The 27,180-nt window shown below is 44.1% G+C and overlaps 1 protein-coding gene across 13 annotated transcripts in view; it reads right to left on the reverse strand.

Moving 5' to 3' along the window:
• LOC119955200 (ataxin-7-like protein 1) overlaps positions 1-27,180 on the reverse strand; it is a 280,989-nt gene that overhangs the window by 12,494 nt on the left and 241,315 nt on the right. For 11 of the 13 annotated variants that reach the window (XM_038781200.1, XM_038781199.1, XM_038781197.1 and 8 more), the window contains 5 exons: positions 14,984-15,066; positions 12,245-12,501; positions 9,056-9,248; positions 8,820-8,941; positions 6,003-6,951 (listed from right to left, as the gene is read on the reverse strand). In XM_038781200.1, the coding sequence (XP_038637128.1) occupies positions 6,003-6,951; positions 8,820-8,941; positions 9,056-9,248; positions 12,245-12,501; positions 14,984-15,066 (1,604 nt within the window). The remainder of the gene's footprint in view (positions 1-6,002; positions 6,952-8,819; positions 8,942-9,055; positions 9,249-12,244; positions 12,502-14,983; positions 15,067-27,180) is intronic. The other 2 variants (XM_038781198.1, XM_038781195.1) reach the window with 1 other exon arrangement.

A 27,180-nucleotide genomic window follows, 5' to 3' on the forward strand; every position in this document is an offset into this window, starting at 1 on the left:
GCTACCCCGGAATTCTGACCGCCTCCGCAGGTTCTCGGCCACTGTCCCACCCACCCGACTACAGTAGTCCCCCGTTATACTGCGGTATAACCCCGTTATACCCCCGCAGTATTGTGAGTCTACGGGGGTCTGACCTCTCCCCCCACCCCCCGTAGACTCACAATGGGAAGCGCATGCATAGATCTTTTATTAAATTTAAAACCCCCATCGTGGATCTAATTAAAACAACCCACAGAAACTTACCAGGAACTTACAAGGTCTTGCTGTCTGCACCCCATCTGCCACACGCGCTTGCACCCTGCGCTGCATGTCAGTTTCAAAGGCAAGGCTGGGATTCATTTTAGGTGTCAGGGCTGTCAACTTGGTGGTTTGGGAACAAGTGGCAGGGGGGTGTCGCATCTCTCCTCGGTCCCAAACCCCTGCAGTTCAGGCCTTTCTCCACAATGGGAAGCGCATGCATAGATTTTTAAATAAATTTAAAACCCCCATCGTGGATATCCACGGCTCGGATGCAATGCGGGTGGCTGTCTTGGACCCCAACACCCGCGTTATAAAGGGGGTCTACTGTACAACCCCATCCTAGAGTGCACTGCCACCATGACTACACCCTCCATCCTGTCAACAACCCCTATCCCAACCCAACCACTCACTACCATAGAGACCCAATCATCCGACTACCCCCCGGCCCAGCCATCACCTCCTCCTGACCCAACCAGATTAGATTTTTATAAAATAAATTTAGAGTGCCCAATTATTTATTTATTTATTTCCAATTATGGGGCCATTTAGAATGGCCACTCCACCTCTTTTGGGTTATGGGGGCGAAACCCATGCAAACACGGGGAAAATGTGCAAACTCCACACGGACAGTGACCCAGGGCCTGGTTCAAACCTGGGACCTCGGCACAATGCTACCCATTGTGGATAGCACAATGGCTTCACAGCTCCAGGGTCCCAGGTTCGATGCCGGCTTGGGTCACTGTCTGTGCGGAGTCTGCACATCCTCCCCGTGTGTGCGTGGGTTTCCTCCGGGTGCTCCGGTTTCCTCCCACAGTCCAAAGATGTGCAGGTTAGGTGGATTCGCCATTATAAATTGCCCTTAGTGTCCAAAATTGCCCTTAGTGTTGGGTGGGGTTGTTGGGTTATGGGGATAGGGTGGAGGTGTTGACCTTGGGTAGGGTGCTCTTTCCAAGAGCCGGTGCAGACTCGATGGGCCGAATGGCCTCCTTCTGCACTGTAAATTCTGTGATCTGTGATTGTGCCACCGTGCTGCCCTGCAACCAGACTATCCTATCCCCAACCAGAACCCCCAACCCGACCCAACAAACTGCCCGACTAGCACTAACCCCGAACAGACCTGACCACCTCCCGACCCCCCATCTGGCAGCCCCTCTGCACTGTTACCTACTACCTCACCCATCCAATCATTTCATCATTCATCCGCTTATCCATTCACCAATATTCAAACTCCCATACAGCAGCTGGCGCTACAAAAATAGGCTGTCTCCTGTCTTGCCCCGACTTCATTCTGCTTCGATAGCCCATTGAGGTACATTGTGCTCCACATTTTGGGAAAAGCAAGGCTTGGAAGGTCCTGGAAGAAATATGGAGCAGTGTGGAGTTGGGATAATTATGGAGCAGAGTGACAATCTGATGGTGATTGCTGTTTTATACCACTCTGTCAACCTGCCCTGCTACCTTCAATGATTTAGACACATATAACCCTGGGTCCCTCTGCTCCTGCACCCGTTTTGGGATTGTATCTTTTATTTTATATTGCCTCTCTTCCATCTTGCTACCAAATTTAATGACTTCATACTTCCTTGCATTAAACTTCATCTCCACATGGCTGCCCATTGCACCAACCTATGTCTTCTTGAAGTCTATCACTATCGTCCCCTCAGTTCCAAATACTTTGAATTTTGTATATTTTGCCATTTTTGACATTGTGCCCTGTACTTCTAAGTTTGGTCAGTGATATATATCCTAACACTGACCCCTGGAAAACTCCAATCCAAACCTTCCACCAATCATAAAACAATCTTAAAACAATCATTCAGTACGACTGCTGGCTGTTACTTAACCAATTTTGTATCTCTGCTGATACTGTCCCTTTTATTCCATGGGCTCTAATTTTGCTGACAAGCCTGTTATGAGACATTTCATCACGGGTCTTTAAAGTGCTGCTGGCCATTCAACCTGTTGAGTCTGCGCTGGCTCTCTGAAAGAGAATCCCATTAGACCCACTCCCCTGTCTTATTCCCGTAATCTTGGACATTCTCTTTTTTTAGTTAGCAATTCCAATTCGCTTCAAATAGCTCCATCGAACCTGCCTTCAGCACTCTCTCAGGAAGCTCATTCCAGACTCCAACCATCCTTTGGGTGAAAAGACTTTTCCTCAAATGTCTTTTGGATGTTCACATAGACCACATCAATCGCATTACCGTCATTAACCCCCTTTGTTCTTCATCAAAAACTGGAAACGAATGAAACACCATGGGCTAGATTCTCTGATTATGGGGCTATGTCCCCACGCCGGCTTTTTGCGCCAGGAAAATTGGCACAAAACGGCCACCGATTCCGCATTTTGCTGGGGACTAGCAGCGTGGAGTACCTGGCTCTAGCAGCCGATACGGCCTGGAGAATTGCCGGGTTCGTGACCGTGCATGTGCATTCCGGCAGCCTGCAGCATGGGCCGCCCATGGGACCCGACCCGCGATATAGTCCCCTGCTTCGGCCGGCTCGCACTCCCTCCCCCACTCCCCTCCCAGTGCCCCCAGTCCTGAATAATGTCTCTCCCTCCCCGCGGATCGGCCTTCCCCAGACTGTGGCAGTGCTGGACTGAGTCTGCAGCCGCATGCCAAGTTCCCGACGGGTGAGACCACATGTGTCCAACGCTGTCGGGAACTTCGCCGGTTGGGGGTGGGCCTCAGGCAATGTCCTGAGGCCTACGATACGTGGCGAGGTGTTGGAGAGGGCAAAGCATCGTAAAGTGGTGCCGCTTCCTATATAGTCACAAACTTGGATTCTCCGGCCGGTCGCCGAACGGAGAATCCAGTCCCATTTGCCTACCAATTTCTGCGTTGCTTTCTTAATCCACATTTGCCCAAGTGAGTGTTATTTCCAAAAGCTTCCCCATCACCAAGGTTAAATTGGCCTGTAAGCTCAGCACTTATCCCTTTTGGAATATTTTTGTAATTCTCCAGTACCATCGCTGTATCGAAGGAGGACTGGAAGTTTATGGCCAGTGCCCCTGCAATTTCCTCCCTTACTGCCCTCAGGTTCTTTGATGCCGCCCATCTGGTCCTGATGACTCATCAACTGTAAGCACAGCCAGCTTATCCAATATTCCTCTTTATCCGTTTTCAGCCCATCCATCCTCCTGACTTGGCAGCATATTTTCCTTTGGCAAAGGCAGGTGCAGAGTACTCGGTTAATACTGGACTTCTCTCTACTCTATTATTCTACTAGATTCAGAAACAGTACTGACAGGCAGCAAACATTCATACGAGTGCTAATCATACAAACCAGGACTAGACATTCTCTCCGCATATAAAATTGCTGTATCAGCAATTAGTGTTTTATCATAAACAAAAGCTAATTGCAACACGAGAACCCTACGAAATGGGAGTATGAACCCAGTAGCTTTACTGAAATTCGGTGAAAAGAGAGAAACAGTTCATAGTATTACAGAAATGAATACAATCGAAATAAGATATTTTAAAATATTCATATCATTAAATTAAATCACAAGTAAAATACATTTTTTTAAAAAAGGTGATAAATGTAATAATTTATATTTCAAAAATCACTTATATTTCCACAATCATAATCCAAACACTTGTTCTACTCGACTCCTGTATAGAACCGGGATAACTATTTTCTGTTGCCAGTGGTAACACTCCACTGACACCATAGAGCAAGGGTAGAGAGCTAGTCTGTTAGTCATGCAGTTTCACCAATTAGTTTGATTACACGTTGAACTTTATATTTTTACAACTGCCTGTGCCACATTTTGCAGTGAACACATCATAACTCTTCTAGTATACAGTAACTGCTGTAAAAGTGCGCCAACCAAAGGATGCAAATCAGGTTCAAAGTCTGCCATTCCATAAACACACTGACCGCCTAAATTTTATTATGTGAGAAACAGGAGTTTGTGGAAGGGAAGGATTGAAGGAAGGGTCTGTAGGGGCTATTTGGAAGGAAGATAGGTTCTCTCTGATGACATGGTCGATATATATCCTTCAATTAACAATAAATAACAGATTATCTGGTCACTATCGCATTGCTGTTGTGGGATTTTAAAGTGTGCAAATTGGCTGTCACATTTAGAACATAGAACATAGAACAGTACAGCACAGAACAGGCCCTTCGGCCCTCGATGTTGTGCCGAGCCATGATCACCCTACTCAAACCCACATATCCACCCTATACCCGTAACCCAATAACCCCCCCCCCCACCCCTTAACCTTACTTTTTAGGACACTACGGGCAATTTATCATGGCCAATCCACCTAACCCGCACATCTTTGGACTGTGGGAGGAAACCGGAGCACCCGGAGGAAACCCACGCACACACGGGGAGGACGTGCAGACTCCGCACAGACAGTTACCCAGCTGGGAATCGAACCTGGGACCCTGGAGCTGTGAAGCATTTATGCTAACCACCATGCTACCGTGCTGCCCCACATTACAACATTTTTCCGACATTACAACAGTGACAGTCACTTCATCGGCTGTAGAGCGCTTCGAAACGTCATGCAAGGCACTATCCCAAGTCGTTTTTAAAGTTTTCTTTTTTGAGGTTAATCTATTTTACAGGGCTCACTGTCAATTACATAATTGGAAGTGTCTTAAAAGTTCCCGAAAAGAAGCTACTGTCAAAGACAGGATCGATTTTAAACTAAAACGCCACGAGAAATTCAAAAGGGCCACAATTTCCTTCTCTATTTTTACGAAGATGACCAAACCATCTCAACAGTAACAACTGTGAAAATGAAGACAGTGGGCTGCATTATATCAAGGGTGTCCAAACTCTGGCTCTCAATCTGGACCACAAAGCCCAGCCAACTTAGCTAAGTTTGCAGGTACATTTCTCACTTGCACACCAGGAAATTTGAATTTTATAAACTTGAAGGTTTGGACTTTCTTTTCCCTTGCTACACTGTCTCTTTGATGACCAAATACTAAATCAGAATACAAACATTTGTCAGCATTTATAGCTTGACAGATATGCAAATTATTGGTGCATTAGCTTAGTGGCAATATTACTGAACTAGTAATTCAAAACACCTGGGATCGGGGGGGGTGCGTGTTGTTATGTGTGTGTGCTTAAATCCCACTATGGCAATTTGGGATTTAAATTAAGTTAATTACATAAATCTAGAATAAAAAGGCAGACAGTCTCAGTCATGGTGATCAGGAAACTAACAAATTATCATAAAAAGCCAATTTTAGTTCACTAACTTTCATTCGTGAAGGAAATCTACTGCCCTTACCAGACTCAGTCTGGCTTACATCTGACACCAAACTCACAGCGATGCGGATTTTCTCTCAACCACTCTTTGAAATGGCCCAGCAAGCCACTTGGTTGCTCTCAGGTGGCAGCATATCATGGCCTTCTTCAGGGCAATTAGGGATTGACAATAAATGCTGGTCTTGTCAGTGACGCCCACACCCAATGAATGAAATTTAGCAGCAATTCTGATTTAAAATTCACATTTTAATCCCCATTGTATAAATATATTTGCATTGATAAAAGTGCCTTTCATGGCCTCAGGATAGCCATAGCTGTTCTTCAACTAATTATGTACTTTTGTAGCACCAACACTGTTGCAATACAAGAAACATGGCAGTCAATTTCCACACAATTTGCACAAAGAGCATTGAGATCAAATGTAGTTTTTATTGAAGCAAAGTAGTGCAAAAAGGCAAAATCTTTAAAAGTTCCAGATTAGAGCAAGTTTCTGAAAGAACGATACTGAAATCAGAATCCTTACCTGGCGAGAGACAGAATTGTTAGAAGATTCTGAGACTGAAGACATAACGTTGGCAGCACTTCGTTTGTGAACACTGTTCATACCAGGCATTTTGGTTATTTTACTGGATTTACTGCTGGAACTAGCGTTTTTACGCTTTTTCCCTTCTGACTTGTCAAAAGGAAGGGGCAGCGAAGACATAGCATTGTGTGCTGCTAGTGCATGGTCCCCTGGGTGGTGCACCAGGGAAGAAACAGAGAGAGTGGGGTCAATACTGCTCACCACCATGCTCATGTGTTTAATTGAGTCTGCCGAGCTGCCAGGCAAAGGAGTCCGTCCTGAGGGATCTATTTTGGCACTGAGTGCATTGGTTCCATTGTTCGTATTGTGCACAGACATTGCGCTGAAGGAAGATGCTGCAGGAAATGAGTTCAATGTGGTGGCGGGGTTCAGCACACAGTTCCTTTTGTGCAACCCTGAAAATGATGAAATCGAAGATGAGGTCTGTAACGATGGTGAAAATGGAGAGGAGGCAGGAGGTGGTGCCGCTGGTTTCTTCCTCTTATTACACGAGCCCTTGTCGCTGCGGGTAGATAAGTCCTTAACTTTGGAGGATCTGGTTTTCGTTTTCGGTGGTTTACTGAGTGATGGGGAAGGTACGACAATAGGTACCGGTGATATTAACGACGGGGCTTTGAACCCAGAGTCCATTAAATTAAACGCAGTTGCTGCCTGAGGAAAGGCAGCAGTGTATGACATGATGGAATTGCTGTCCACTGTGGTCACAAATCCTGCCGACGACAACACCGGGGCTGTCATTACGCAAGACGGAGTGATTGGTGAGCTTGAAGGAAGATACACTGCAGAAGGGCTGCTCAAAGGCTGTATCATTGATGGTGAGAAAGCTGTAGCTGTGGTGATAGGTGCTGCAGGAGATGGCATAGGGCTGTCCGCAGCAGGAGGAATTTTCCTAAAATTGTTTGTAAAGAAGAGAAAACAGAAGTTTTACTTTTAATATTCCGCTTGTGATATCTGCATTTCTAACCATAAACCAACAATTCTGACATCGAAAGCAGAGAAATCAAATTTTAATTTAAGTTGTTTCTATGGTCATTTATTTAAGCACTTATGGGGAAGAGAAGATTTTCTGGGTTTGTAATATATTGCAAAATCAGGAATGTGTTTTAAAAATCAAAGTCATGTTCATAATTCTGCAATAAATAACAAACCTAGGATATCTCTCCACCACCCCCGTCCCCCACCATTCCCCCACAGGGCAACAAAATCTTCTGGTCGATACAATTTTTCGGGGGCTACCTGTCTGAGCCCAATTGAAGACACCTTGATGCGCCTCAGTGGAAGAGCACTCCTCAAAGATGGGTCAATCAAACACTGTGCAAGATACAAGGAGTTGAGGATCAACACCCAGATTACTTGCTACAGACTGCTCAATTGGTCTTTAAGTGCGTGTCCTGTACTAAAAGGGACAGATTTACATCCGATTAAGGTTGACAACCCTATTTGCCTGTCAGCACCCTATTACTTTTCCTTTTCTCTGTTGGATTAAAAGAACCAGGGAAAAACTGAAAGTCTCATGTCAGAACTTATGAACCCAGCCCTGATAGTCACATTCTACCAGGAGCTCAATGGAAATGTGTTTGCTAACGGAGTTGAAGATGAATCCACAGATCCACTTTGGCTGCTCTTCTGATGGAAGTAGTGCAGGTGTAGCGTTGAGAGCAAAGGAATTAAAGATCAGAGAGAAAAGTAAACATTTGAACTGGAATAATTTGTACAGTTCTAGTCACTACTGAAAACAGCAGACATTAATGTAATTGTGTGTAAGGATCAGTAAGAGTATTATATATATTCAGTCAAGATATACCTTAACTCTGAATTCTCATGTAGTTACTATTCCTTCATCTCACTCCCCTTCTTATGTAGTTACTATTCCTTCATCTCACTCCTCCTTCTAATCTATTCCCCCCTTCTTCCTCCCATAAAAAGCATCTCACCTCTTTATCTCACAAAGATACGGATGTGAGAAGTCTTTGGACCAACTTAGTTCATTCACTCGGAATCATGCCAATACCCTATGGCCTCCCCACCACAGCATCCAATTTCTTAATTGATTTCAAGGCTTTTTCCTCCACTAACCTTCCAAGATTTCCATTTCACATATTAGTCATTGCTGTGTGAAGAATTTCCTGACATTAGTTTTTTAAGTCTAGTTTGAACCAATGTCTTTTTATCCTAGGTTACCTCAGTCACTCCCTTTCAAAATAGAATAATGCTAGCTTCTGCAATTTATCCTTATAACAGTCCTACAGCATTAGGATTAGCCATGTGGCTCTTTTCTCAGCCGCTTTGAATTGCCATCAACCAGATGCATGTTGTGGTCCAGTATATGAAACTGTCTGGCTGCAATGCCACAATCCAGTAGCAGGAAACAATACACAGCGCATAAAGGACAAAAGGATATTCTGCTTTCACTGAGACTGAAGTTCCCCAACCAATGGTTTGACTGAGAATTAATAAGACCCATTTCAGTTCCACAGATAATCCAAATTTCCTTGAGAACAGGAACCAGCTTTGTCACCACTAGGTTATTCAGCCATCCATTTAGAACATTAGATAAAATGAACACTTTCAACCAGGTTGAGGTGAAGGAACACCCGATACCTCCAGCATTCATGTTTGCAACATAAAGATCAGGTTCTAGTACAGTATTTGTCAACAAAGCTCATTAGGTGCTTATCAGGGGCTGAAATATAGCCTTCATTTTCAAAACTGTTCTCACGTTAACCTCATGAACACTAGGGTGAATATCAAACTCACTTCCACATCTGTGAATTTAGGTGCTTTTCTACCATTGAATTAAGTGCCAGTCGAAAACGGTCCCATCGTCTGTCAAAGACATAGAAACCTCTGCCCATCAAGCGACTCCCAAAAGTGCAATACTACAAAACAATGCAAAGCAATTATTTTAAACCACATATTTTGAGATGAAAAAAACATGAATCTCAAGTGTTGAAAATAAATAATGAGCTGCTGAGGTAAAATGCACAACATACGCCTAGTGGCCTCGGGTGGTGCCCAGAATAATGACAGTCCAGTTTTTCAGATTCCTCTGCACAATCCATTTCTCCTTCGTCACTGGATATTCGGCTTGTTAAATCTCCAATTATGGGCAATGGTAGTTCCAATACTGTTGAACTGTTAGATGCAGTACCCATATTATTTATGCTGCTGGTAGATGAAACCCTGCTGAAAGCAAAAGGACAAGTATTCAATGAATTTGAGACTGTATTTCAGATCTTAAGTACTGATTTTTTGATGTAGGGTCAGACACCAGAAAATAAAAGGAACACAGAATTACACAGAAACAGATTATTTGGCCCAGTCAGTGATATTTATTCTCCACATGGACAGTAATCTTAATTCTACATGCCGACTTTATATCCACATCCCTTTTTTTCCCACTTTTCCTATCAACCTCTCCAGGCTATTCTTGAATGTTCACATGGTCACTAACTCGTGACCAGAAGTTCGCAAGTCCCCTCATTCTAGATTTCCCATCAATTTCTAATTATCCTGCCCCATCCCATCATAATTTTCAACATTTCTATCAAACCATGTTAGAATTTCCTTTATTCTAACAAGAGTAGCCCCAAGCTTTTAAGGTGCCCTTTGTATTTGTACCTCCTCATACCAACCAGTATCCTAGTGAATCTGTGCAGTAGCCGCACCATTGCTTCAACTTTCTTTCTATAGTCTGCAGCCTAAGAATGCACATAGTACTCCAATTTATGTTGCTAAAGTTGAAAGTTTAATCTCTACTTTTATGTTCTATATATTCTGCTATAAAATGACATGCACATCTGACATTATTAAGTGATCTTCAAACAATTTACATTTATTTAGCATCTACCACCATCGCAACAACAATCAGACAACTCGGTATAAGTTGGGTATTGAAGCAGAGAACTGACTTATTGCTGTGGTTTCAGTACCCCATCCTTTAACCAGCAAAGCAATGGAGGTGGGTGAAGCCCAAGTATGCCATTTTTATAAATAGCTCCTTTCAACATAAGCTCCAGTAGAAACAAACATGTCCCAAACACTTATTTCGGATCTTTGGCAAAAGTCACCTTACTTTATTTGCAATTTTTATTAACATTGCTGCAAGATTTTGAAACAAGACACATTAAAAAGCAGAAATGGAATGGAGGTGAACAAAATGATTCACAAGTCACATCTTTGTTAAAACTTCATAGTTAAAATTAAATGATGGACAGATTGCTTTCCGAGGAGTTATCATTTCTCAAATTAAGCTCTCGTCCTCATCCCATTAATACATTTAGAGAATTTTTCTAGATACCTGTCCATTTAGAACAGCATCACCACCTTGTGCTCTGTTGTCTCACATTAATTTCTCCCCTCACCTGCACCAACTCGCTAAACCCTCAAATAAGAATATTTGTTAATAAAATCTATTTTAGATTACTCTGATTAGATGAAAATTCTCAATTATCAACTAGTTTCATGAGGGTAGAATTGTCTTGGCATGATTTGGCCTTTTCCAAGTAACTAATTAAAACAAGAGGTTGCACTGTTTTAGTTTTATGAACTGCAATATGCAGTAAAGCTTACACACCAGGAATGATTCTTCAATTCAGATCATTGTTGAAAATAAAGCTGGGAAACTCTATTTGAAGGAGAATTATTACACATTCCATGAATCAATATAACTGCTTTGTTCCCTTGTATATTATGGATAATTTCTCAACAGAATGCAACAAAAGATGTGACCCCAATATGAGCAAAAATGCATCAGAAGTGGAACAGGTACTTTTTTTATTATTAACTATTGCAACCCAAAGACAGCTCTACTCCTGTTACAGATTTTTCCCTCTTCCACAAGAAACAGAATAGTTTTCACAATCCACAGCATTAGGACAAGTCTCATAGCTCTCGGTCAGGAGGTCATAATAGGCCTCAAACTAACTATTTTTCTAAAATAGCAGTGGCAGCAGCCCCACTATCTCCACAATAGTAGAATACTATTCTTTCCATAGAATACATCTTTATCCAAACTGTGCCCAGAGAATAACTCACCTACCCTGAGTTAATTGAAAGCCCTTAATATAAAACACTTAAGAGAATACTGGTATGCATTTTACATGCAGATGGATGGGATAACAGTTCCATAATATAATTTACATGAAAGGAAACAACAGGTAGGGTCTTCCTGCAATTTACATAAAATCTAAAGCCAGTAAAAAGAAAGTAACACTCAGCATGTACTTTAGAATCTCCAGCAGACACGCTTAAAACAGACAGAATACTGTGTATCATTTCTCTCCCCATGAGCAGGAGTAATGAACTGAAGGAAGAGACATGAAGGCGATATACAGCTCACAATGACAAGAAAATCATGTGAATGATGTGTTGCTCACTTAGCTGGACAGGAATCCACATTGGTGTTCTAAACTTTTAAAAAAATGTAAGCATTATTTCCTATGATGTGCTGGATCAATTAATTTATATATTTTTTATTCAGGTGCAAACAATACACTGCACCAAACCATTACAGATCTCTCTGGGATTCTTTGAAACTACTGCTGTAAAAGATTGATATATAGTAATAATCTGTCGAAAATGGCTTTCAATTAAGATATTCATTTTGTGAATTATTTCAATAGTTTAAATGGCAAACTGACCACGATTGTTTAGCTGGAGTCAGTACAATGCTGGCAATTTCACTGTCCAGCCATACATCTGTAAATTATATTTTCTTCTGCAAATGTCTCATATCACTCTTTTTATACAGGACAGAGTTTCAGCTGAGTTATCTGTATCCTTTGCTAATTTTCAACAAAAAAAAGTATTTCTATTGATGTGGTGGATACAGCACAAGATAATGAATTACCACTTATTCTTTTCTCTGTCCGGCTGGCAATAAAATCACACATTTCCCATCCCCTTCCCGGATTAGACTAACATGTATAATCATGCTCGTTTTACTGGGATTCTTACTGGGACACTGAATATGTAACAGGTTCAGTGCACACATTCCAGGAGAGTCTCATGTCGTAGGGCGAATGTGCACTCCAGTTTCCTTTGATTTGCCATTGTAAGCAGAAGCACAAAGAAATGATACAGACAGCAATTGCAATAATGGGATGGACTTGTTGAGAGGTTCAGTTAACTCTCAGAACAGCGTTGACAATTGTATACAGCTAAATCATATTGCACCTCACCTAGAAATGGCAGTATTCAGCAGTCTAGATTTTGCTGGCGACGTAACTTTAGGCTCCAAACCAGGGTTAGTTAGGGACCCTGTGACCTGCTCTTGTGTAGGCATAGACTGGCTTTGATGTGTTTCCTTTGACACTTGTAGGTGTTCCTTGTCTTTTACAGAGTCCTTTTCCCTTGAGCGAGCTTTGTGTTCAGCAAGAAGAATGTCAAATTGTTTCCTTCGTCCTGGCACTGCTCTCCGATGATTAAGTGAATGAGTCTGTGCAGGAGCCAGAATAAAAAATATTAAAAGGCATGCCAGATACTAAGTCTTGGATGAAATAATGCTTACAATCATGGAAGTAGTTTAACAGGTATTGCTCAGTTGTAAATATTGTGCCGTACTATATAGTTGAAATGTTTCAAAGCGCGTCAAACATTTTTAATGTGAAATGGCTGTTGCTTTGTAAATAATGGTTTTGTCCCCTGGGGATCCAAATAGACAGAGACTGGACACAGATCCACAAGTGGAATCTGACAAGCCCGGTGGAGGAAGTCAAAAAAGAACCTGCAGAGGTGGTAAGCACTCCCACTCTCCCTGGCAGGGAGAGTGCAGACTATCAAAATGAATGTGCTACTGAGATCCTCTTCCTGTTTAGATCCATCCTGATCTTCATTCTCAAAGCCTTCTTCCAAAATATGGACAGCTTAATCATGGCGTTTGTGTGGCGAGGTAAGAATCCGAGAGTTCCCAAACCAATACTGCAAAGGAGAAAAATTGAGGTGGCCTGACATCACCAAACCTGCAATACTACCACTGGGCAGCCACAGCGGAGAGAGTGAGGGGATGGGTACACCAGCCCAACTTGGACTGGGTGCGGATGGAGGAGGCCTCCTGCAGGGCGACGACCCTCCAGGTCCTTGCCATGGCAGCACTCCCATCTCGCCTAACAAAATACACATCCAGCCCAGTGGTAGTTGCCACACTGAAAACGTGGAACCAAATGAGGCCACATTTCTGTCTGATCGAGATGTCCCCCATCTGCGGAAACCACAGGTTCCCACCAGCCATGCTAGACACCACTTTTAAGAGATGGAGACAGGACAGGGGAAAGCTGACAGTCAGGCACTTCTACATAGGAAACAGACTAGGGACGCTGAACAAACTGACAAGAGGAGTTGGAGCTATCGACAGGACAAGAAATTAGACACCTGCAAATAAAACACTTTCTCCACAAAGAGACAGTACGATACCCCAGGGCCCCGGAGACCACACTATTAGAGGACCTGATGAATACAGATAACAAGGGGGGGGGGAGGGGGAGAGAACTGTGGGAAAATGTATGGACAATTACAGGACAGAGCTCGAACGCCGCTACACAAGAACAGATGGAAATGGGGGGACGAATTATGGACAGAGGTGTGTTGGGGACTCTGAAGCGAAGCACTGAGCAGGGCCAACTCCACATCCTCCTGCGCAAGGCTCAGTCTCATGCAGTTCAAAGTGGTCCACAGAGTGCACCTGACCAGAACCCGAATGAACAGGTTCTTCCTGGAGGTGGAGGATATATGTGAACGGTCTCAGAGAGGCCTTGCCAACAACACCCACATGTTTTGGGCTTGCACCAAGCTTGTTGGGTTCTGGACAGCCTTCTCAGAGGCAAAGTCCAAGGTTGGGGGTGAGGGTGGAGCCGTGCCCGACAGTGGCAATCTTCGGGATATCAGAGCAGCCAGAGCTACACATGGGGAAGAGGGGCCAACGCACTAGCTTCCGCTTCCCAAATCGTATGCCGGAGAATCCTGCTCGGCTGACGATCAGCAGCACCATCCACAGCTGCAGACAGGCTGGTAGATCTATTGGAATTTCTCCACTTGGAGATGAACAAATACACCAACCGAGACTCGGAGGAAGGTTTCCTTAAAGAATGGGGGCAATTTGTCGGCCTGTTCCAAGACCTGTTTGAAGCCAACAATGATTAGAAAGAAAGAAAACTAGAAACTAGAAAGAAACTAACAGGATCGCATAACCAAGGGGGGAGGGGGAGGGAGGACGAGAAGGGGGAACCTAAGGGAATGAAGGGGACACCGCAAAGGGAGGGAAGGGGGCAGGAAGACCCCTCCCACACCTGATAGGCAGACACAGCGGAAAACACAAAGGAAAGAAGGGGAGGAAAGAGTGGAATGCAGGGGGGGCAACCCACTACGCGAACAGTGGGGGGGGGGGGGAGGGGGGGGGGGCAATCGGGAAGGGACGGAGTTGAAGACAGAGCACAGACAGATGGTGACAAAATGAAAATAGACAGGAAAATATTACATGTACTGCACAATGATGGACATGAAAAGTAACTGTATATAGAATTAAAAATGACAGTAAAAACATTTTAAACAAAATACTGGTTTTAAGGGCGGCATGGTGGCGCAGTGGTTAGCTCTGTTGCCTCATGACACCAAGGATCCGGGTTCGATCTAGGCCCCGGGGTCATTGTGTGTGGAGTTTGCACATTCTCCCTGTGTCTGCGTGGGCCTCACCCCGCACAACCCAAAGATGTGCAGGGAAGGAGTATTGGCCATGCTAAATTGTCTCTTAATTGAAAAAAAAAAATAATGGTTTTAAACTCAAATGCGAAGTATATGAGATAACATTGATGTACACACACATTTTTAGATGCACGTTCAATAACTGTAAAATATATTTCCTTTTGAAAATTCCAATGTAAATATCAAAGAATAAGTCAGCCAATCATTCTGAACATAAGGAATACCTTGCATGTGAGTGACCTTGTACATGGTTTCTTTGTCTCAGGATCAATGACACCGCAATGTCTGTTGGGGTCAAATTCCCTCTCTGTTGAAATGAAAATAAATCAAATTCTGTTACAGTGATTACTGATCATGGCCAGACAAATTAGGGTTGCCCCATAATACTTCTGCCCAAACGGATTATAAACCAAAATCTATAATACTCCAGCAAAACGCTCAGTGTTCAAGTTTATTAATATTCTGCTCAATATAAAGTTTTATTGAGCCTGCAAATCTGAATTGAGATACATTTGGCAAGTTAAGCAATTGTCAAGCATTTTACTTTAAACTTGCAAGCAGCTTATATTACTTTTTAAAAAGGTTTGTTTTTTCTATATTCATGTAGCTGGGAGAACTGGTTCAGTAAATCATAGCTCCTTCACTTTCCAGCAACACCATGTTAACGTGGACATATCAGATAGCTACATGCTGCGTTGGCAGGATCACATCGATGCCCAGGGGAGTAGATCTCCAGACACAGCTCAGTTGAAAAGCAACAATCAAATCCATCACGCATGAAGCAGGCACACCAGAGCATGCAGAACGGAAAACAGGCTCGAGATACAAGATGATCTCCTAACACCTGCATTTGTTAGAATAATATTATGCATTTAAAGCTTACAATATCATAGAATTATACAGTACAGAACGAGGCCATACAACCTGTGCTTGTTCTTTGAAAGAGCAGTCCAACAGACCCACGCCAATGCAAATTTTTCCTTTTCAAGTTAGTATACAATTTTATTTTGAATGTTACTTCCACCGCCCAACTAGGTAGCGCAGTAGCACAGTGGTTAGTACGGTTGCTTCACAGCACCAGGGACCCAGGTTCGATTCCTGGCTTGGGTGACTGTCTGCACATTCTCCCTGTGTCTGTGTGGGTTTCCTCCCACAGTCCAAAGATGTGCAGGTTAGGTGGAATGGCCATGATCAATTGTCCTTAGTGCCAAAAAGGTTAGGTGGGGTTACTGGGATAGGGTGGAGGTGTGGGGCGCTGTTTCAAAGGGCCGGTGGACCGAATGGCCTCCTTCTTCACTGTAAATGTTCTATTCCAAATCATGGGCATGATCTAATGGAAATTTTTCCTAGTGTGGCAGCGAGCAGGAATTGCTGGGTTTTTCCCGATGGCTGATCCAGTGAGGCTGTCACCGGTATCTAACATTAATTAAGACACTTAATAATGTCCCACAGGCTTCACTCCGGAACTTGCTATCCCACCAGCTAATTCACCTGCACTGTGCTCGGCAGCTTCCCGCTAACGAGTGGGAGCACTTAATCCGATCCCACAGAGCAACCCGCAGACAGCACGCAGCCATGCCATCGCAAAGACCAGCCCCGTGTTTCGGTGTATGTCGACCTGGCCCGTGTCTCTTGGACATGGTGGAGTCCAGACCAGATACCAAGTTTCCCCGATGAGGTCAGAGGTTAGCCGAGGGCCGTCAGTGCCATCTGGGAGGCAGAGGCAGTCAGCATGGTGAGTGTCAACAGGTGGAACATGACTCTGTGCCCAAGAAGCTCAACGACCTTCGCCGGGCCGCACAGGAGAGTTGGCATCAGCCCCCTGGCACCAGTCCAACCTGCCATGTAGCCCCCGGGCGACCCTGTGGTTGGCACTGCACCATCGCCCCCAGCACAGTTCCTGGTATCCACTCTGCACCCCACCCATGCCCAGCAGCAGTGTTCATGCCTAGCTCCCGCCACAGCACTCCACCCCATCCCCCCACCTGTAATGCCTCCACCAGTGCAGAGACACAAACCTTGTTGGGCGAAAGTAGTGCACAGGCTTCTGGGGCACAATCTGGTCTGGTGAGCTCCACACAGTTGCTAATGCACATCAGGTGGAGGCAGCTACACCAGGGTAGACAGCAGTCTTCTCGATCCGAGGACCCAGTTGGGTCCCAGTCGGATGCTGAGTCTCTGGACCAGGTTATCCCAGAACTGATGCAAACGCTAGGGTGCGGCCATGAGATTCAGATGGGAATGTCAGCGACACTCCAGCAGGTCCATAGCCATAGCCGGAGGAGTGCCAACGGCTACAGGAGGTGCCAGCAATGGATGGCACCGAGGCCAACACTGCTGGGGTGGCAAATGTAGTGGGGAGCTTGGCGCATAACATCAGCAGCATGAGGCAGCACGGTAGCAGTGGTTAGCACAGTTGCTTGACAGCTCCAGGGTCCCAGGTTCGATTCCCGGCTTGGGTCACTGTCTGTGCGGAGTCTGCACGCTCTCCCCGCGTCTGCGTGGGTTTCCTCCGGGTGCTCCGATTTCCTCCCACAGTCTAAAAGACATGCAGGTCAGCTGGATTGGCAATGTTAAATTGCCCTTAAGTGTGCAAAAATATTAGGTGACTGGGATAGTTTGGAAGTGGGCTTAAGTGGGGTGCTCTTTCCAAGGGCTGGTGCAGCCTCGATGGGCCGAATGGCCTCTTTCTGAGTCAGTGATGGCCATGGGTGAGGGACTCGACAGCATATCCCAGTCGCTGGGGGACATGTCCCTCACGCAGGTGAATCTTGTTGAGGCACTTTGGAACATGTCCCAGTCTCAGGTGGGCATTGCTGAGGCACTCATGTACCGTGCTGAAGATAGGGTCCCAGTCTCAGTTGGATATGCCAAGACACTCTAGAGCATGTCCCAGTCGCTGAGGAACGTATCCCAGATTCAGGTGCACATCGACGATGCACTGCAGAACACGGCCCGTTCAGAGGGGCATCGCTGAGGGTATCGGTGCAGAAAATAGGGAGCCACCAGAGCCAGATGACGCAGGGGCCTCCGGAGCTCAATCCGGCTGGCCGTCTGACCCAAGGTGGCCCCCACGGCCCTCTGGGTACTGACTAGAAAGAGGGAGCATTGAGGCCAGCCCGAAGCTTACAGGGAGAAACGGCAGTCACTAGCTCTCCCCCCACCCCTGACAACGGCACATCAGTGTGGCACTACAAGCCCCATAGTTTCATCCCCCCACACACAACGTGGTGCTAAGGTATCCTTCTCCTCTTCCTCTGTCCCTTTGTTGATGCAGAGTCTCCTGCAGCACATGCGGTCTGACATCTCTTCGAACGAACAGCATGGCCTGTCCACCGGCCTCCCACCTTCGCCGGCCTCCCCCTTTGGGTCCTTCCTTGGCCAGATGGGCGCCTGGAGTGCTTGCCGCCACCTTTTCCGGTGTCTGGCCAGCTGGACTGCCATTCTCCACTGCGAGAGCAGCTGCTGCAGGGTCCACAATATCATCCATAGAATGCCTACAGTGCAGAAGGAGGCTATTTGGCCCATCGGGTCTGCACCGACTCACTGAGCACCCAACTAGGCCTAATTCCCCACCCTAAACTCAAAACCCCAACTCGGGCCAATTTAGCAAGGCCAATTCACCTAACCTGCACATCTTTGGACTGTGTGAGGAAACCAGAGTACTCGGAGGAAACCCACACAGACACGGGGAGAACATGCAAACTCCACAGACAGTCACCAGAGGCCAGAGTTGGACCTGGGTACTGCCACTGTGAGACAGCAGTGTTAACCACTGTGAGGCAGCAGTGCTAACCACTGTGATGCAGCAGTGCTAACCAATGTGCTGCAATATCTGTAAGGAATTGGTGAGGGTGGGAGAGCAACAACTCGTTATGGCTTCCACCCCGGTACCCTCAAATCCCCCGTGCCTCCCCCATCATTACAGTCCCTGCCATCTCTCAGGGTGCCATCCAATGAGCCAGTTGTGCTTGGGGACCCCATCAGTACACATCCCCAGCCACATCAGGGGACCCTGGGCACCACACCCCAGCCGGGAACAGTACTGGAAACTGGCTCAGGTATGGACATCCTGAATCCAGGGGGTGGCATTTCGGATACTAAGCCCCCCCCCTCGCCCCCGTCCAGGAGCTACCCCCCCCCCCCCCCCCCCCCCCCGCCCTCCCCCAGCACTGAGGCAGTAGCCCCGATGCCCCGGTTTCCAAGATGGCTACTCACCTGCTTCCGATCTCCACAGCAGCCAGTACGCTAGCTTGATGTTGTGCTAAAGGCAGCCATGTGATCGCTCTCTGGGGAGCCAGAGATCATGGGAGGCCATTCGATGGAGGGGTCCTTCCTGTTACTGGGATGGATATCGGCCTTAATTGTTGATTATTGATTTCTTGCCACATTGCGGCGGGATCCGGATTTGCCATCTGGAGCAGGCCAGTTAGGTCAGAAGCTGATTGGCCGATTGAAGCACAATTCCCGATTTCGGACTCTGCTGTGATCTAAATGGCTTGCTCGGATTTTCACCCAGCACAACTTGGCCATTAGTTTGTGCCCCACAACTCCATGTAAAGAAAATTCTCATCAAGCCTCTGGCTATCTTAAAATATCTACCAGTGGAAACAATTCATCCTTATTTACTCAATCAAAACATTTCATAGTTACAAACACCTTCAATTAATTATCCCCTTAAGTTTCTTTGCCTGATGGCACAGTGAGCAGCACTACTGCCTCACTGCAGCAGGGACCCGGGTTCAATTCCATCCTTGAGTCACTGTCTGTGTAGAGTTTGTTCATTCTTCACGTGTCTGCATGGGTTTCCTCCGGATGCTCTGGTTTCCTTCCTCAGTCCAAAGATGTACAGGTGTTGTGGATTGGCCATACTAAATTGCCCCTTAATGTCCAGGGATGTGCGAGTTATGTTATGGGCTTACGGCAGGGTGGATGGGTGAGTGGACATGAGTGGGGTAAATAGGGATGAACTGTTTTCACTGGTAGGTGGGTCGGTGCAGACTCAAAATCGGCCAAATTGGCCTCCTTCTTCACTGTAATGTTTCTATGATTCTAACAACTCCAGAGTCTCCATATAACTGAAGGCTCTCATCCTGCTACTATTCAAGTGAACCTATTCTGGACCCTCTCCAGAGTCTTGACATCTTTCCTAAAATGTGGTGCCCAGAATTGGACATAGCACTCCAACTGAGGCCTAACCAGTGATTTATAATGGTTTAGCACAATTACCTTGATTTTGTGCTATATGCCTTAATTTAGAAATCCCAGAACCCCGAATGCTTTTTCAATTACCTTACAAATTGTCCTTCCACCTTCACAGGTCTGTGTACATTTTCACTCACATGTAGCACAAATAAAATTTCAAAAGAAAATAAAAAATATATAATTCACAAAAGTTAATGTACTTCCTAATTATTTTAAACCAAAAGCCTCAAGTTTTGAGATATATTAAAATGCTATTATCTTATCCTAATTAGTTCAGCAGTCCATATGTCACAAAGTATTTCTTCCCCTTCAGACCACCTTTGAATCCATATTTACTGCTTGCAGTGCACATTGATTCTGCAGCAGCAATTCTCAGCTATAACTATTCCCACATTCACTTCTTGAAGGAGTTTCACACTATGATGCTTACACATGAAATTATACTCACAATGGGCTGCAGAATGGCCATTTGCCTCACACTTCTAACTCAAGTTTGCCTTTTTGCTTGTGCACCATGATATCATATAATAGAAGAGGTCAAGCTTAAACTGGATGAGGCCAATTAAAAGTTCATAACCTACTGACTTACATTTGAAGATGCCATCTTGAAGATCATTAGGCCAGAATGCATGGAGCAAATACAGAAAGTTGAACGGCTCCCCTGAACTCTGGATGATCACTATCTTTCTTGTGTTCTTCCATCTCAGTCTACTCAAACACTCCATGGGCATATACCCAAGGTCAGGTTGAAAGTGTAGTCTCAAGTAATGAATATTTTAAGAGGCGTTATGCAGTCAGTAAGTTATGTTGTCCTTTACATGCATAGATGTTTCACAGGTAAAAGTGACAGGTCCAATTAATAAGATATATAGGAGCAGAATTAGGCCATTTAGCCCATCGAGTCTGCTCCGCCATTCGACCTGGCCTTAACTCCATCGTCCTGCCTGTTCTCCATAACCTTTCAACCCATTACCAATTAAAAATCTGTCTAATTTCTCCTAAATTTACTCACTGTCCCATCATCCACTACACTCTGGGGGAGCAAATTCCACAGATTCACAACCCTCTGGGAGAAGTAGTTTCTCCTCATCTTTGTTTTAAATTTGCTATATCCTGAGGCTATGATTTTTAATTGTAGATTGCCCCAGGAGGAAGCATCCGCTCCACATCTACATTATCCATACCGTTTATAATCTTGTATGCTTCAATTTGTAAGGCTCATATTTCTTCATTGTAACTTACTGTCCCACATATTTTGGCTGCAAAACCTTCTATCCCTGTATCTAAGTCATTTATATAGATTGTAAATAGCTGGGGCCCAAGGACTGAACCCTGTGGCACTTCACTAATTACATCTTGCCATCTTGAAAAAGACCCATTTATTCTGACTCTCTGCTTCTGTCTGTCAGCCAGTTTTCTATCTAAACTAATTAATTACCCCATATCCCATGTGATCTAACCTTGTGAATTAACCTTCTGTGTGGCACTTTATCAAACGGCTTCCAGAAGTCCAGATATGCTACATCTACAGGATCCCCATTATCTAATTTGCTTATTACAATTTTGAAGAACTCTAGCAAATTAGTCAAACATAATTTGTCCATCATAAAACCTGATGGATAGCGTTTTGACTTTCCAAATGTCTTGATATTACTTCCTTTATAATTGATTCTAATAATTTCTCAACAGCTGTTAAACTAACTGGTCTGTAATTTCCTACATTATCCCTCCCTCTGTTACTTCTAAGAATGGAAGCACTCTGTAACCGTCACTCCTTCCGATACAAGCATCAGCCCTAGAGATATATCCATCCTAAGGGGTTCAGACAGTGAGTCTAAGGTACACTAGATGAATCATTATCATGAGGAGCTAAAGGTGGCAATGGCAAAGCAAAGATCATCCATGTATATAACATTGTTCATGTCCTCAAAATATTACAACCAATTAAGTACATTTGAAGTTTACTGTTATGATTCAGAGATAGAAGGCAACCAATCCGCATACTCCCACAACCAGCAAGGAGATAAATGATCAGATATTTATTTCAGTGGTGCAAGTTCAAAATAAATATTGACCAGAATATTTGGGGGAAAGCCCAAAGTTCTTCTTCAAATAGTGGCTTGGGATCAGAGAGAGCGGAAGAGCCTTCACTAAACATCTCAATGGAAAGACAGCGACCCCAAAAGTGTAATACTCCCTCAGTACTGCACTAAATTGTCTTCAATTACCTGAAAGAGTCTCTGCAGCGGGACTTCAACTTTGGTTTCAAGGACCATTGAGCAAAACCTGACATTTTAGAACCAACAGATCAGTGGGCCCAGCTTGTATCTTTTCTGAGCTGATGAGCCCATGATTTTTGACATTAAGATACAAGTTTAAAAGGAGGACAAAGGTGGAGGCCATTAGCCACAAAATTATCATTATTCAAGACAGATTCTCATCACTACAGTTATCCCATGGAACATATTGCAACATTAACAAGCTCTCCAGCAATGCCCCTAGTTACAGGGTTATTAAGCCAGTTAAGTGTCCTGTCGGAATATTGTCAGAACATATATTAACCTGACATATTAATATACAATTATACATAATCAACCCAAAAAATTCATTCCGTATCTCTTTCCATAAATGTCACCTGACCTGGGTATTTCCAGAATTTTCTGTTTTGATTTCAATTTTCTAGTAACCATAATATTTTGCCTTTGTGTGATATTTGCATGTTGGCATGTACCATTTTTTTACCTATTAAAATAACTAGCCAGAAAGAGATGCAAATTACAGTATTTTTAAAGTAAATGCATTATCTGTACCAATAATCAGAGATATTATAATCTCCTTCCCTAAGGCTTTCTATAGGTATATCAGGAACAAAAGAATGACTAGAGTAAGATTAGGGCCAATCAAGGATAGTAGTGGAAAGTTGTGTGTGGAATCAGAGGAGATAGGGGAAGCATTAAATGGATATTTTTCATCAGTGTTTACACTGGAGAAAGACAATGTTGTCGAGGAGAACACTCAGGTTCAGTCGACCAGGCTAGATGGAATTGAGGTTCAAAAGGAGGAGGTGTTAGCAATTTTAGAAAATGTCAAAATAGATAAGTCCCCTGGGCCAGATGGGATTGATCCTAGGATTCTCTGGGAAGCCAGGGAGGAGATTGCAGAGCCTTTGTCCTTGATCTTTATGTCGTCTTTGTCGACAGGAATAGTGCCGGAAGACTGGAGGATAGCAAATGTTGTCCCCTTGTTCAAGAAGGGGATTAGAGACAAACCTGGTAATTATAGACCTGTGAGCCTTACTTCGGTTGTGGGTAAAATGTTGGAAAAGGTTATAAGAAATAGGGTTTATAATCATCTTGAAAAGAACAAGTTGATTAGCGATACTCAACACGGTTTTGTGAAGGGTAGGTCATGCCTCACAAACCTTATTGAGTTTTTTGAGAAGGTGACCAAACAGGTGGATGAGGGTAAAGCTGTTGATGTGGTGTATATGGATTTCAGTAAGGCGTTTGATAAGGTTCCCCACGGTAGGCTATTGCAGAAAATAAGGAAGTATGGAATTGAAGGTGATTTAGCGGTTTGGATCAGTAATTGGCTAGCTGAAAGAAGACAGAGGGTGGTGGTTGATGGCAAATGTTCATCCTGGAGTTCAGTTACTAGTGGTGTACCGCAAGGATCTGTTTTGGGGCCACTGCTGTTTGTCATTTTTATAAATGATCTGGAAGAGGGTGTAGAAGGATGGGTTAGTAAATTTGCAGATGACACGAAGGTCGGTGGAGTTGTGGATAGTGCTGAAGGATGTTATAGGATACAGAGGGACATAGATAAGCTGCAGAGCTGGGCTGAGAGGTGGCAGATGGAGTTTAATGCGGAAAAGTGTGAGGTGGTTCACTTTGGAAGGAGTAACAGGAATGCAGAGTACTGGGCTAATGGCAAGATTCTTGGCAGTGTAGATGAACAGCGAGATCTTGGCATCCAGGTACATAAATCCCTGAAAGTTGCCACCCAGGTTAATAGGGTTGTTAAGAAGGCATATGGTGTGCTAGCCTTTATAAGCAGGGGGATTGAGTTTCGGAACCACAAGGTCATGCTGCAGCTGTACATAACTCTGGTGCGGCCGCACCTGGAGTACTGCGTGCAGTTCTGGTCACCACATTATAGGAAGGATGTGGAAGCTTTGGAAAGGGTTCAGAGGAGATTTACTAGGATGTTGCCTGGTATGGAGGGAAGGTCTTACGAGGAAAGGCTCAGGGAATTGAGGTTGTTTTCGTTAGAGAGAAGGCTGAGAGGTGACTTAATAGAGACATATAAGATAGTCAGAGGGTTAGATAGGGTGGACAGTGAGAGTCTTTTTCCTCGGATGGTGATGACCAACACGAGGGGACATAGCTTTAAATTGAGGGGTGATAGATATAGGACAGATGTCAGAGGCAGTTTCTTTACTCAGAGAGTAGTAGGGGTGTGGAACGCCCTGCCTGCAACAGTAGTAGACTCGCCAACTTTAAGGGCATTTAAGTGGTCACTGGATAGACATATGGATGAAAATGGAATAGTGTAGGTCAGATAGGCTTCAGATAGTTTCACAGGTCGGCGCAACATCGAGGGCCGAAGGGCCCGTACTGCGCTGTAATGTTCTATGTTCCATTTATTCTGTAACGTTCAATCACGGTTTGGCAATTGCACTCTGCAGCTCAATCCATCTACACATTAAATAAGATAATTAAGTTAATGGGTTTTCCAACCCTATAACAGAAAACCTTGAAGCCTGCTCTCTCCCCTGTTATGCCATCAGGTTCTTCTTCCAGGTTCAGCATTCTTCTTCCAGGTTAGAACCTTTTCCCCAGCCACTTCCAGCACCTTGCTCCAGTCACCTGGAGGGGTGCAGGCTGGCTTTTGGCAGCACAGCCTAGCTTGGATTCATGCTAGCCTCACAATTCTGCAGTCCTACTCTGGCATGCAGCCACTCAACAGCACACTTAGCAGTGGGTACAGACTGCAGTCATATCAATGAGCAGGCAGTACAAAGTCTGCTTGCTACCTGTAATGGGCATGGTTTATGGGTTAATCGTGCATGGCTATCTCCACTCCTGTTTTGGGGCCTTGTTGTATTGTGTGACCAATATCGTATACTGTATTATCTCTTCGGACTTCAATTTTAAATATCACATCATATAACATTGTTTGCCATTTAAGACAATGGTACAATGACCAATCAGACTTAGTGTTTTGAATTATAAATTTATGGGACTCATTTTGCTCTACTGGTGCAAGTCAGACCTAAACTTCGAGAAGTGGTATGGATTCTACTTCACAACTATGTGTCAACTGCACTAAACTATTCTTCCTTCAGTTCACCTCTATTATTATCCACAGATACTTATGCAGGCCAGGTCAAGTCTAAGGGACATACAGGGTGGAAGCAGAAAATTACACATGACAAAACTTAAAGGGACAACTATCGTGAAAGGCACAAAATGGCATTTCAATTCATTAGCAGCACAGTCAAGGGTGAAAGGGATTGAGATGTGACAGAAAGGAAGCTCCTGGGTAGGTGCAAAACACAGTTGATGGGTTCAATCACTGGCGGTACCAGCCCTGTGTTGAATGTTAGTAGTGTCTATAGGGCAGATGGCAAGGTTCTGCACCTGCCACACCATGCCAGATTACTCTTCACACTGACCAGGTCTGAAAATTTGGCTGGTGACAACTTGTTAAATTCAGCAAATGAGCCTTGTTGTGATCAGCACAATATACCTTTGGATGCCCAGTTACATTATGTTGGAGGTGATGCTTCTTCTTACTCTCCCTAGTGACTGGAATCGGCACGAACAGCTTGTTAAGCAATGTAAATGAACCCCTCTATATTTAGTGCAGAAACTGAGCCTGTTGTATCAGAAATGTGAATCAGGGTGTCTGTTACTGCAGCTGACTGACTTCATGTTCTGAATCTGTCAGACAGAAAAAAATAATGCCTCTTCCAAGTTTTGCAATCCCATTCATGGTGTCCTGGTATATATATGACCAGAGGCTATCAAAGACTTCTTAGGAGTTCAGTCTCTCTTAAAACTTTTAATCCACTAATATGGATCAACATGTTATGTGACTGATCAAAATATTAAGACATTTCATTATCTTGAAACAGGAATTGAAAGTTCAACTTTTTAAACTTAAAATCTGCTATGGTCATTGTTTAAACTTACTTCTGAATAAACCTGATTTAGAGCATATGACCTGTGATATATTGTCCGTCAATGTCATTTGATAATGGCTCAGAGAAAACAAGTTTAAAGAGGCAATCAATATTAATTCGAGTGTGTATCTCATTGGCAAATGGGTTCATTGATTACTGACTTCCTTGCCACATTTTCTTGCACGTATTATGTTCAGTTCACAGGGTATGGAGGTATACATGCAAAATCCGATATTGTGGAAAAGTACATGGAGTTAGTTTAATTGTGATAACATTTTTAAAGTTTGGACGAGACTCAATATAATTTCATCATACGCAAATTCACCCGAATTATTTGACCTTTGTTTTGTAACTAGTGGTTTAAAAAACTTCCTGGGATGTCGGAGTTCCTGGCAAGGCCAGCATTTATTGCCTATTCCTAACTGCTCTTCAGAAGCTGACAATAAGCTGCTGCTTTGAATCGCTACTGTCTGCGTAAAGCAGATGCACCCAAGGTGCTGTGAGGAAGGCAGTGCCAGGACTCTGACCTAGCGATGAAGGAATGGCAATACATTTCCAAATCAGGATGGTATGTCAATTAAAAAAGGACTTTGCCATTTTAGCCCTCAAATATGAATTACATCACATTTCTCAGTAACAAATATTTTTTAACCTGGAGTGCCATAAATATCTGCTTCCAGGAAATGTTTTGTCAATTTTGAAATTGCAACCATCTACCTGAAAAAACATCAGACAGTTCTGGAAGTGCAAGAATTTCCCAATACACTTGGTAAAGCTGCTTTAGGTGCAATCTATTACTGTCGTCGAGAACTATCCTTCACTGCCTATAATTTAGTCAATTATTAATCAGAATTGCACACTTTGGGGCGATCTAGAACCTACATTAGCCGGGCTCGGGATTGGCGACATGGACCAAAAATCCGGAGAGAATCTGGAAACCCGACTCTCTCCGGAGTGATTGCTTTTCCCGATTTTCCCTGCCCTTCGCAAGAATGTGAATAAATTTTAATGTATTTAAACATCATTAGT

This window comes from Scyliorhinus canicula, chromosome 20 (genome assembly GCF_902713615.1).
Source record: "Scyliorhinus canicula chromosome 20, sScyCan1.1, whole genome shotgun sequence".
Taxonomy (NCBI): Eukaryota; Metazoa; Chordata; class Chondrichthyes; order Carcharhiniformes; family Scyliorhinidae; genus Scyliorhinus; species Scyliorhinus canicula.